General features: G+C 40.4%; 1 protein-coding gene across 1 annotated transcript in view; it reads right to left on the bottom strand.

Moving 5' to 3' along the window:
- Window positions 1-243: 243 nt before the first annotated feature.
- numbl (NUMB like endocytic adaptor protein) overlaps window positions 244-12,801 on the bottom strand; it is a gene marked incomplete in the record, with an annotated part of 65,283 nt that continues 52,725 nt past the window's right edge. The window contains 3 exon segments of the mRNA XM_037678075.1: window positions 244-1,619; window positions 1,727-1,912; window positions 11,132-11,401. Coding sequence (XP_037534003.1) covers window positions 508-1,619; window positions 1,727-1,912; window positions 11,132-11,401 — 1,568 coding nt within the window.

Below are 12,801 nucleotides of genomic sequence, written 5' to 3'. Positions count from 1 at the left end.
ACAATACAATAAATAAAATAGTTTTGGCCTTAAATCTCTACTATTGGTCAGTAAGTCGTTTGGGTCCAGTCCTTTCAGGCATCCTAACATCTCCACACATGTTCCAAGGTGACCCCACAAAAGAAATCAAGCAAAAATAATCTCATGGAGTTGGAATGTGGAGTGCCCTTTTAAAGAAAGAAACCACCGGGATCTCCCTCCCACCCCCCACCGTGCTCCTCTCGTGCAATATATTCAGGGACTTCCGGCAGGAAGCGTGAAGCCGGAGCAGAGACGTGAACTCAGGAAGGAGAGGCAGGTAACAGGAGGACTCAAGGGGTTCAGACCATCAGGTTGTAGTTTTGTTCTCCATCACACACGAGATCAAAAAGAAAGAAATTAACATGGTCGCAGCGCTGACTCCTATGAAAGGTCAAAGCAGACTGCATCCCATTTGAACAGAAATTGTGAAATTAGATCCTGACTTCATCGGTTTTAACACCAGAGCTTTAAGATCCTGAATCCATCTCAGAGCTCAATTTCAAAGGTCTTTTGCAGATTGTTGGAAAACGGGTTGGAGGTGGCAGCTGACGCCTTGTTCTCTGCTGCCTGAGGTGCTGGTTTGGTCTCCAGTGCTGCCCACTTGGCTTCAAAACGATCATCGTCTTGGGAGTTGCTAGCTGTTGTTAGCTGGCTGCCCTCGGGGGGCCAGCAGCTACCGCCTCCGCTGCTCCCGGTGCAGCCTGCGGTCCCATTCTGGAGGGTTGTTGTAGCGCTGCTGTGTGGTGGGAGGCCATTGATGGATGTTGATAGTGGTGGGGTGGAGGAAACTGAAGCTGTGGGGAACCCTGCAGATGCACCAGGTGCTCCTGGATAGGAATGGTGCTGTCCGACTGTTCCTAGAGCTCCCACTTTGGATGCTGCTGCAGTCGATCCCATCGCTCCAGCTGTGCCCGATGAGCTTGTGGCGGTGCAGAAGGCGTTGGCCACCATTTGTGATGGCGTGATGCCCACCACAGGCACACTGGCGTTGGGATAGGTCATACTGCTGGCCAGACCAGGCATGTAGGTCTGCATGGGCAGGAAAGCAGGTTGGACCGGCTGGCTGGCAAACATTCCTACAGGAGCTGGGGAGGCATCAAAAGCCAGAGGGAATGGTTGCATGGAGCTTGGAAGGGAACCAGGGGGTCCAGCTAAAGAGGGATGCATCATGGGGGCCCCTGACATGCTTGGACCCGACATGGTGGGGATGGACATGGATGGAAGAGACATTGGGGGACCTGACACTGGTGGACCTGGTATTAGAGGAACAGATGATAGCGACATGGGTGGTAGGGGCATAGAGACTTGACAAGAGAGTGGTTTGGACAAGGCGCTAAGGGGCATGGGGACTGTGGAGACCGGGGCAGATGGCATAGCTGCTTGAGTGGATATGTGGTGACTGGCCATTGAAGGGGGCCCAGGAATAGTGGGGATGGTGGGGCCTGGAGGGGGTGTCTGTTGGGCTTTGACGGCCTTAGATACTTCCTCCAACCACCTCTCAGCCTCTGAAGGAGTGCGTTTGTGTCCACTCTGCATCGCCATGGAAACCGGTGGAGGAGAGTGGAGGGAAGATTCTGGTTGAACCCAGGTCGAGGTAGCTGGAAATTTAGAAGAAGGAGAAGCGTTTCATAAAGTGGTAACACCTCACCACATCAGAATCGCGTTCAAAACACAAATTTGTCACAATTAGTCAGATTCTTCTTACCGTGCATCGGCGCAGGTGGCGGAGGCAGAATGGGAGGCACAGTGCAAGAAGGTGGGTCGTTGGCACACATCGACGGGTTGGAGAAGAACTCGTCCGACGGCTTCGTAAAGGATGTGTTGATCTGGCAGCACAGGGCATTAATACTACTATCCCCTTCACCTGATAGGCCCATGTCCATCTCTAGTACTGGGAAAAAGGGAAACACAGAGGGTTGGTGGAAGAAATTAATGAAAGAAATGTTTGGAATGGGATAAAAAGGAGAGTGAGTCATGAGACAAACAGATAGGGGAGAAGCAACCATCCCAGTTAGCATTAAAGTCAGAGATTATAGAACAAAAAAAGCCTCCTATGAATTAAAAAATATGTTTTTCAGTTCCAACACTGTTTCCTAAAGCCAGTAACTCACCTGACTCAGGGTAAGTTGTGCTTGCTCTGCAAGCAGCATTTGCTTCAGTGCACCTACACTGAGAGTCTGGGGCACGCACATTTCTGCACCGATTGCAGGAGTAAAAAAAAAAAAAAAAAACGCAAAATGTTGGCTAATATTTAGTGTGTTGGAGGTGCACCCCAGCATCTAAGGGCATTACAGACCTAAATCAATAAAATGCTATGACTCAGCAATTTGTCCACCTAACTAGTGTTGCAAAGAAGGTAAACTTCAGGTGGTTTCAAGTGCCCAGCCTGTGTCAACATGATTTGGTGCAGGGTAAGTTTGACCAGGGCAATCCACCTGTCAAACAATAGCACAGGTGTAAGAGCTATGTGTTGTCATTATTGTATGTTCCCATACAATGATGAAATTAGTTCTCTGATTTACCCCATCACACCTGAGATACACCCAGGGGGAGCAGTAGGCAGCTATGTAAGCTGCTCTGGGAGCATATAGGGATTAGATGTCTTGCTCAGAGACACCACGACATGTGGGCATGGTGGGAAGTCGAACCGCAACTTTCTGGTCCCAAGTCAGCTGCCCTACCTCTACACCATCTCAGAGTAACAAGGAGAGTTGAGGGGTGAAACTTCCGGTGTAGCTGAAGGGAAGTCATTATACCTCAGATGAGCAATTATAGACTTTTTCACAATTTTATTGCTCATTTTATTTTGCAAGTTCAGTGCATGCAAAGTAAAAAAAAAAACAAAAAAACAAATTCACTAAATAACAACTCTGGCACTCGAGAATTTCAGAAACTAAATAGAAGCATTAAAGACAGTTTGGATACAACCGCAATAAAACTGACCATTTTGAGAAGAAACTTGTCTTGCAAATTTATTGATCATACTCAAGCTGCACAGAAGTCTGTTGGAGTCAGCCTCCCCACCATCACAGACATCTACACCTCCAGTTGCAGGAAGAGGGCCACCTGTATCATGAAGGACCCCACTCACCCAGCACACACACTTTTTGCCCTGCTCCCCTCAGGAAGGAGGTTGAGGAGCATTAAAGCCTCCAGTATACTGTAGCGTACGTCAGTCCGCATAGGTACGCACATACCAGATTAGAGTTAAAGCGGACTCCCACAGGGCATGTCCGTGCCAAGCTCAATTTTTACGACTGCGTACGTGTACTCAGTCTCGCACAATAAACTACCCAGCGACGGGTTGTTTTGTATGCAACACTGATGTATTAAATTCCTCTTCTTCATCTCTGATCTGGTTTAATGGTCTTTTCTTTTTCTTTTTTTCTTTTTTTTTGCCATAGGCAAGAGATCTCTTCCTCCTCATCCGTTGACGCCATGACTCAAATTGTGAAAAATGAAGGAATTTGGCCCGAGAGAATTAAAATCAGGTCCAGCGTGGCTGCGGGAGGGTCTGAAGATTTCCTGGTGGGCTGGTCTGATGTGTGGGCTGCAGGGCCAGTGCTCCCTGTTTTTTTTATCTTGTTTGTTTTTTTAGAGCTTTTTATTAACAACATATAAACACAGAACACCGCTGCTGCTGGACTGACAGCTCTCTTTTTTTTTTTTTTGCGACCAGTCAATCAATTCAGTAGGCGTGTCAGCAAATGACCAATCAGCGACCTCAATTGGTCCCTAAGGTAAACGCCCCTTGTCTGTGGAGCTGGTCTGCAGCCGCTCAGGGTGGATGCTTGAGTATGAAGTCTGAACCCTCTGTGGACAGTGTGCATAGTTTCCGCCGGCTGACAAGACACACAAGTGTGGAACCACTAGACTGAGGAACAGCTTCTACCCTGAGGATGTTAGACTCATGAATCTCTAACCAGAATAATCACTGTGAAAAATCACATCATGTTGCTGCTGATCTGTTTCATGTTACTGTGTTCATTCATGCTCCTCTGCTCACAAAGACTCGTTCGTGCTGCTGTTCAGTGTATTGTTTTTGTACTACTAGTGTTTGGTGTATTTTAGTTAACATTTTTTTTATTCATATCTTAGATCTTATTACTGTTTTTCTTTTGCATTTTATACTTTTGTTGGATATAACTGGGACCCTGTGTACACAATTTCGTTAAATAAAGAAAGTCTGACTGAAGATACGAGACTGACAAGCAACATGCAAGGATACTGAGAACCCCCGTAAACGGTTCAAGAGCTTCCCTGCAAATTGAAATTCACAGTATGTTACCAGCAGCTGAAGTCCAGTAAGATTATGGCTTAATCAGCACAAAGAGAGAGCGAAAACAGATTTATCATGAAGGTGTAGGATAATTTGTATTTCAAATGATTTGCTGTGATTTGTAATGGAGACAGCTCAGACAAAACGTACCAGAGCTAATAATAAGTAGAGGGACTTGATTAACAGTAATCAATGAATAAAGAATAGAGAAACCCAGAAAAAACTGCTACAAAAAAATGGAAGAATTAAGACAAACCTGCTTGCAAGACTTTATAACAAATCAAAGTTTTTCACACTTTTAGTTTGCCAGCATGTGCATGGTGGGAATTAAGGTGAACTGGGATTACAGACAGCACTCCAAAGTTCCTGAAGAAACTTTGACAAAGACTGCCACATGGCAGCCATTTTAAAATTGTGATTTGACAGTACTATGTGCTGGGGTTCACTCTCAGCTTCCATCATACCAAATTTCAGCTCAACATGGCAAAACATCAATGAGTCTTAGTAATGTTTTTCTTTTAAACTATGGTGGCCATCTTGGATTTTTGATTTGGATTCAGTATGTGAAAGGTTCTCAGCTATAACCACACCAAATTTCAGCTCTATATGTGTAAAAATAACTAAGTTGAACCCATTTAAATTGAGCTTTGGCAGCCATCTTGAATTTTTTTAAATTAATTATTTGTTGGGAATTGGTCTCAGCTACCATCACAACAAATTTCAGCTTAAAATTTCTAAAAATGGCAGATTTACAGTATTTCCCCTTTTTAAATCAAGTGGATGTCTTGAATATTTTATTTGCAACCAGAGTTTATGGAAAATGACTAATAAAAATGGCATATTTGTTTGCAAATTATGTTGCCGTGGTAACTCGAAACACCAATAAAAGTAATAGCACACATCACGGTGCCGAGCCAGTCGTTTTGATATAACATTTATGGGAGTACATATTGTGGTTTGGGCCGCATTAAAGTTGATGGAAGAGTAAGATATAAAGTTAAGAACCTATTGTCAGGTGGATAATAATAGGTGGCTGCCTTACTAGGTAGTCCCCAATAAATTACTATAGAACAGAACAGAAAGGCTGATTGTACGTGAAACCCTGCTGCTGTTCTATCCTGGTCCACTCTTTGAATTTGAAAAAGAACTGGTTGTATCTTAAAAGACCTTAAAGTGTGTCAAAGGGAGCAGAGGGTGCAGGACTTTGCAAAAACTGACCAGTGATCCAACTTTTTTCTCTTCTAGTCTACATCCCTCTGAGCTCAGAGGTACCTAAAGACTCTGAGCTATGTGTTTTTGTTATTCTCTGTGCAGTGGCAGTTTTGGAGGACTTGTGGAAATCTAACTAGGACAGCTGATTGATGGCCCAAATCAATACAAACTTTGTTCAGGAAGTCACACAGGAGAAAGGAAGCAGCAGAATTGAGCTGCTGCCGTTTAGTGAGCGTATCTGAGCATATCCTGAGTGAGCTGACATCCTGCACAGAAGAGATCAGCTTTGGGCTACAGACAGACATTCTGGCTCAGACACTGACTGGTTGCATTTTCAACAGCTGCGGAATAAATGTACAACTTCCATTAAAGCTGCAAAATGTTATTACGGTACATCTTATCGCAGACCTCCAAAGATCTAAATGAGCCTATAAGATTCTGGAAAACCATCAAATCTCTCTCCAGCAGCTCTCATTCGTCTAACCTGCCATCACAGCTTCTTGTAAACTCTGTTCCTGTGTCAAATAAGCACGAGATCCTGAACTGTTTCAATAGACGTTTTGTTGCTTCGAGTTCTTTGTTTTTTCATTCATTCAACCTTTATTTAGACAGGTAATCCCATTGAGCCTCGAGGACTCATTTACAAGAGAGACCTGATTTCAACAAAGAAAGATGACAACAATGGACAACAGTAACAACAATAAACAATTATAAAAAGTCATACTGCAGTTTTTTTTTTTACAAATAGGATGTTTGCCACAGTTACTAATGCTAGATCAGCCACTTCTCCTCTAAGCCAAACATCTACAAATCATATCTCTACCTCAGTAAAACCACACCCTTTCATTTTCACTGTTTTCTGTTAGTGAGGTTAATAAATTGTTAAAAGGTCTAGACTCTAAAAAATCAGCAGGCCCTTATGACTTTCTTCTTATTTCTTAAGGCTGGCCACACACATCATCGCAGAGCCAGTGTCTCACAACTTGAATTTGTCCATAAGCCAAAATACTGTTCCAAATGTTTGGAAAACAGCCTTTGTTCTACCTTTACTGACGGGTGGAGACCCCACCTCACTGAACAATTATCGACCAATCTCTAAACTCTGTATTTTAGCCAAGCTTCTAGAAAAACTGATAAACTCAAATCAAAAAAGTATTTGGACTCATTTAACATCTTACCTCCCCATCAATCTGGTTTCAGGAAACAACACAGCACAACGACTGCTTCACTGAAGGTTCTTAATGACTTTGATGAAGTATTGGATGCTAAGGATTATTGTGCTGTACTTTACCTAGACCTGTCTTAAGCTCTTGACACTGTGGATCATAACATCTTGTGTCATAAGTTCTCAGAAACTGGTTTCTCAGAACACACCATTGGTTGGTTCTCTAACTATGTCTCAGATCGGAGGCAATGTGTTCAACATTATGGCACTTCTTCCAGTTATCTGACTGTTAACAACGGAGTACCACAAGGCTCAGTCTAAGGACCCACCCTCTTTACGATCTACATAGGTAATGTAGGTCAGACCATCCCTGATGCATCCATACATTTCTATGCTGATGACACAGTTGTTCATTGCCGAGCTAAAACAGTTGCTAAGGTTTTCCAGCTTTTGAAATCTGCCTTTGACATCATCCAGTCTGATTTGTTCCACCTCAAACTTGTTCTAAACACAGACAAAACCAAAGGGATGCTGTTTTCAAACAGGAAGTCGGTCCCAGCAGTTCTTCCCTCGATTTTATCTTTGACTGGTGCTCCTGTTGAGTTTGTTGATTATTACAAATACTTGGGTATCTTGGTTGATTTTCATCTCTCTTTTAAGCTCCATGTTGAAAACTTGGTAAAGAAACTGAAAGTTAAACTGGGTTTCTTTTTCAGAAACAGATCCTGTCTAACTCTGAATGCTAGGAAACGTCTTGTAACTGTGACTTTCCTTTCCTCCATTGACTACAATGACATTATTTACATGAATGCTCCTACAAGCACCCTGCAGATGTTGGATGCTGTCTATCATGGTGCACTACGATTCATAACTTGCTGTGATTATCGTACCCACCATTGCACCCTGTATTCACTGGTTAACTGGACATCATTAACTTCATGTAGACTTTCTCAATGGTACATTTTAAATCACTTTTGAGTCTGTTGTCTTCATACATCTCCTCCTACATGTCACGGCATGTAGGGCTGGGCCATATCATATCATTCATGATAATACCTGTATAAAAACTTGCCCAGGAAAATAAATGATATTATGATATGCTAATTTCATGACATAAATGTCATTGTTTCCCCTTAGACAAGCTGGGCACCCCGCTCTGTTAACAGAACCGAGTGCACTGAACTACTGAACTGAACTGCGCACCCCCCCACCCACCTGTCAGTACTGGTGTAACGCTAATTAGCTGCACACAATACTAGCTAGCTAAAAACAAACAACTTGTGGCTCAGCTGTGTTCCTCCACCCAGCTCTAAACTGCGGGTACAGACAGTGCACAGCTCAACTGTCTCTCCCTCCCCTCCACCCTGCTCTAAGCTGCCGATATACACACAGCTTGGCTGGGTCTCTTGAGTTTCACAGTCGGTCCATGGACCAAGATCAGAGTCAGGTGATGAAAAACAGAGCATCAGAGAAATGAATCATTCCTGCAGAACAGAGGAAGCTGAAACACCACAAGCTTCAGGGTCAGCTGATCATCTTGTTAAGTTCTGGAAGTTATAGCTCATTTAAAGGAAACATATTTTTTGTTGTGTTACATTTATGCTCAACAGATCTTAAGCTTCATTTTATTCAGTTATTTTGGGAAACTTCACCTGCACTTTAGTTTTTGTGGTGGATTTTGTTGATCTATACCTTGTGCAGACTTTTTCAATCTAAATAACAGAAGGATCATTTTTATTTTTATACTTTCAGACTGAATACTTTACTAAATACAGTAATTTCAGTAAAATTAACCCTTGTTGTTTTTTTAGTTTTTATATAATACAATGTATTATACAACAATATATAAAGCAATGTGTTAAGTTAATTTTGTCAAATGGATAACTATGATTTCTGTTGTTTTTTTTTGTTACATCACAAAATTTATCGTTATCGTCAGAATGCTCGGAAATATCATAATATTATATTTGAGCCATATCGCCCACCCCTAACTGCGTGAGTGCAGCTACAGCGTGCGCTCTCAGGACATTACATGCAGTGTTTCCTCAATGAGAACTGAACTAGGCAAAAGGGTCTTCTCCTACTCCGCTCCTGTTTCATGGAATATCTTGCAAAAAGATCTGAAGTTCTCGACCTTGACCTCTCTAAGTGATTTTAAACTGTACTTTTCATTTGATATGCTTTTTACATAATTGTCAATTGTTGTCTGTACCTCATCTGTGTTCTTTGCTGTATAAATAAAGGTTGAATCAATGAAAGAAAAAACCTATAATCAACGCCTTGGTCTTGTGGCACCACACCGAGTTGTGTGCATGTACAACCTGCCAAGGCTAAGTGGCTCATAGAAATATAGAAAACTACACAAGCAACAAAAGCACATGTGAGATAAACAGGAAAGGGGTTTTCTGTTTCACCAGACATTTCACACATTCATGGAGAGTTAGACAAGATTAAACAGAATACCTATAGAAAAAAGGCAGGTTTAAATGTTAATAAGATTTCTCTGACCCCTTCAGATAAGGGTCAGCCGTGATATGCTGCAGCCAAATGGAAAATGTAATAAAGCTCCGATAAATAACCGTGACGCAAGAGGAATGCCGAGTCTCTGCAGCGAGGCGACAACAACGTTTCTCAAGTCTTTCTGGAATAACAAAAAGTGATTCTAATCAATCATTTTAATAAACATTACACACACAAGCAGAAGAAAAGATTTAATATGATTACACGGAGGGAATTTTGATGTTGAATAATTTGTGCCACTCTGACATAATTCTCTGAGCTGTTTTCTGTGAGGCAAGTTTTAGGAGCTGTAATGGAAACACTCGAGGTTTTCCCATTCTCCATCAAGGAACTTGTTTCAAAATGTCTGAAAAATCACAAACTAGACAATCATAAAGGATGCGTACAAATTGATGTTTTTTAACAAGTGAAAATAAAATGGTATTTAAAAGGAAAACTAACAACAACAAAAAAACAGCTTAGTTGTAGGGCGGTGTAGAAAACTAAAAACAGGAACATGTCTGCATTGTTTATTGCCAGGAACTCAGCAGATGTTTGAAGCCACTTAGAGAGGTCAAGGTCGAGAGCTTCAGATCTTTTTGCAAGATATTCCAGGAAACAGGAGCGGAGTAGGAGAAGTCCCTTTTACCTAGTTCAGTCCTCACTGAGGGAACACTGCAGGTAATAATGTCCTGAGAGCGCACGCTGTAGCTGCACTCACGCAGAGACATGTAGGAGGAGATGTATGAAGGCAGCAGACCAAGAAGTGATTTAAAGATGAAAATGCACCAGTGAGAGAGTCTATGTGAAGTTAATGATGACCAGTTAACCAGTGAATACAGGGTGCAAAGGTAGTTACAGCCAGTTATGAAACTTAATACGCCGTCCTAGACAGAATCCAACCTTTGGCCACCCCAATCATCTGCGGAAACTAGTTTTAAGCAATCAAAGAATTAGAAAGCGTAGTTTCCTCAAACGATTGGGGTGGCTGGTTTACATATACTGTATCTATAGTGGTGGCCATCTTGGATTTTGATGCAACACTCAATTTTTGTTAGGGACTTTTCATTCATAGATAGATATTTTTTCCATCGTCGACAGGGTGGTCCCTAACAGTTTGCTGGCTATGGTTACTATACTCAAGGATTTTTGCATCTAAATGTGCCACACACCAAAATGCAAGTCGATAGCTCACTTTTTTAAAGTTATCACACTCACAACACAGACGGAGGGTATTTACATTACAGTTCCCCCAACAACAGGGGACAAAAATAGTTTGGAAGCCCCAGTTCTGGTGTACAGTGAATGCAACATAAAATGAAGTAAACTTTAGGAGAAGAAAAGATGAGCAGTCCTGATTTATTTTATCTTGAAACTAAGAAGCGATGAATAAAAGACGGAGTTGTGTTGAAGTTCATGAGTTCACTGAGTTCAGACAATTGAATTTATACTATTGAATATTCAACAGAACAATTTTAAATTTAAATTAAATGCAGATTGGTCATATTTTGATACGGGAGCAGTGTGCATTATATTGTGTTGGAGCTGCCATGGTTTAATTTAAATCAATTGTATAGATTTTAAAACCAAAACAGAGCAGTTGGTGCACTGATATCTTCCTTGGACAGCTGTCCTACAAGAGAAAGGTTGATGTGCAGCATTTTTACTATATGTCCAATGGTCCTTATTTCCCACTATTAAAAGTGTAAAAAGAATTAACATGGTCTGAGCTAAGACACTGTAAAAAGTTTTTTTTTTTTCACAGCTCCAAAGCAGAAACTCTTACATAGAACTTATCCTGCAACTCTTCTTCCTGCATTTCAAGTTTGAAGCCTTTTAGTTTATTAATCTAAGGCTATCGAGGGCAGAACATCAACTGGTGTCAACACGAGTCCATCCATCCATTATCTTTATCCGCGTCTTCCTTTCCTCTCTTCAAAAGTGTCTCGACTCACCGGGGTTTTTGGCCTCGAAGTCTGTCTTGCGCTGAAGCGTAGATGGCAGGTCGTTGAGGCGGAGCGACAGCTGTCTCTTAAAGGGGGAGTTCTTCTGGCTCAGAGCTGGAAATCCCCTGAAGGATCCCTGGCGCACCAGCTGCTCAATGGGCGCATGGCGGCGAGGGATGGCATGAGGGCCGCCTGGTTCTGGGCGCTCCATTGGAGATGCCGCCCCTTCGGGTGGGGAAGCAGCGCCCGGTGGGAGTGCTGGGATGGCAGAAGGCAGATCTGGGAGAGGGGGAAACAGGGCTGCATTGATTACTGCTCTTATAAATAAATAAATAAATAAATAAATAAATAAATAAATAAATAAATAAATAAATAAATCTTATCAATAAATATTGTACAGAACTCTATGATTTGTTTGTTTTTTACAACGGAGTATTAGGGCCACGCTAAGAAAATTTTTTTTACATATGAGAAAAAAGTAATGAAATTACGAAAATAAAGCCAAAGTATTATGAGAATAAAGTCGTACAAAAAATAAAGTCATAATATTACGAGAATAAAGTCATAGTATTATGAGAATAAAGTCGAAATATTAGGAGAATGATGTCGTATGACAGCAAAGTCATAATATTACAAGAATAAAGTCGTACAACAATAAAGCCATAATATTACGAGAATAAAGTCGTACAAAGATAAAGTCATAATATTACGAGAATAAAGTCATAGTATTATGAGAATAAAGTCGAAATATTGGGAGAATGATGTCGTATGACAGTAAAGTCATAATTTTACGAGAATAAAGTCGTACAACAAGAAAGTCATAATATTGCGAGAATAAAGTCATACAACAATAAAGTCATAATATTATGACAATAAAGTCGTACAACAATAAAGTCATAATATTATGAGAATAAAGTCATAGAATTATGAGAATAAAGTCGAAATATTAGGAGAATGATGTCATATGACAGTAAAGTCATAATTTTACGAGAATAAAGTTGTACAACAAGAAAGTCATAATATTACGAGAATAAAGTCATACAACAATAAAGTCATAATATTATGAGAATAAAGTCGTACAACAATAAAGTCATAATATTATGAGAATAAAGTCATAGAATTATGAGAATAAAGTCGAAATATTAGGAGAATGATGTCATATGACAATGAAATCATAATATTACGAGAATAAAGTCATACAACAATAAAATCATAATATTACAAGAATAAAGTCATAGTATTATGAGAATAAAGTCATAATATTAAGAGAATAAAGTCGTACAACAATAAAGTCATAATATTACAAGAATAAATTCATACAACAATAAAGTCATAATATTACAAGAATAAAGTCATAGTATTATGAGAATAAAGTCGAAATATTAGGAGAATAAAGTCGTACAACAATAGTCATAATATTACGAGAATAAAGTCGTACAACAATAAAGTCATAATATTACAAGAATAAAATCATAGTATTATGACAATAAAGTCATAATATTAGGAGAATAAAGTTGTACAGCAATAAAATCATAATATTACCAGAATAAAATCATAATATTATGAGAATAAAGTTGAAATATTAGGAGAATGATGTCAAAATATTAGGAGAATGATGTTGTATGATAATAAAGTCATAATATTACGAGAATAAAGTCGTACAACAATAAAGTCATAAT

This window comes from Nematolebias whitei, chromosome 6 (assembly GCF_014905685.2).
Source record: "Nematolebias whitei isolate Nwh7 chromosome 6, NemWhi1, whole genome shotgun sequence".
Taxonomy (NCBI): domain Eukaryota; kingdom Metazoa; phylum Chordata; class Actinopteri; order Cyprinodontiformes; family Rivulidae; genus Nematolebias; species Nematolebias whitei.
This window is presented reverse-complemented; position numbering and strand designations above follow the sequence as displayed.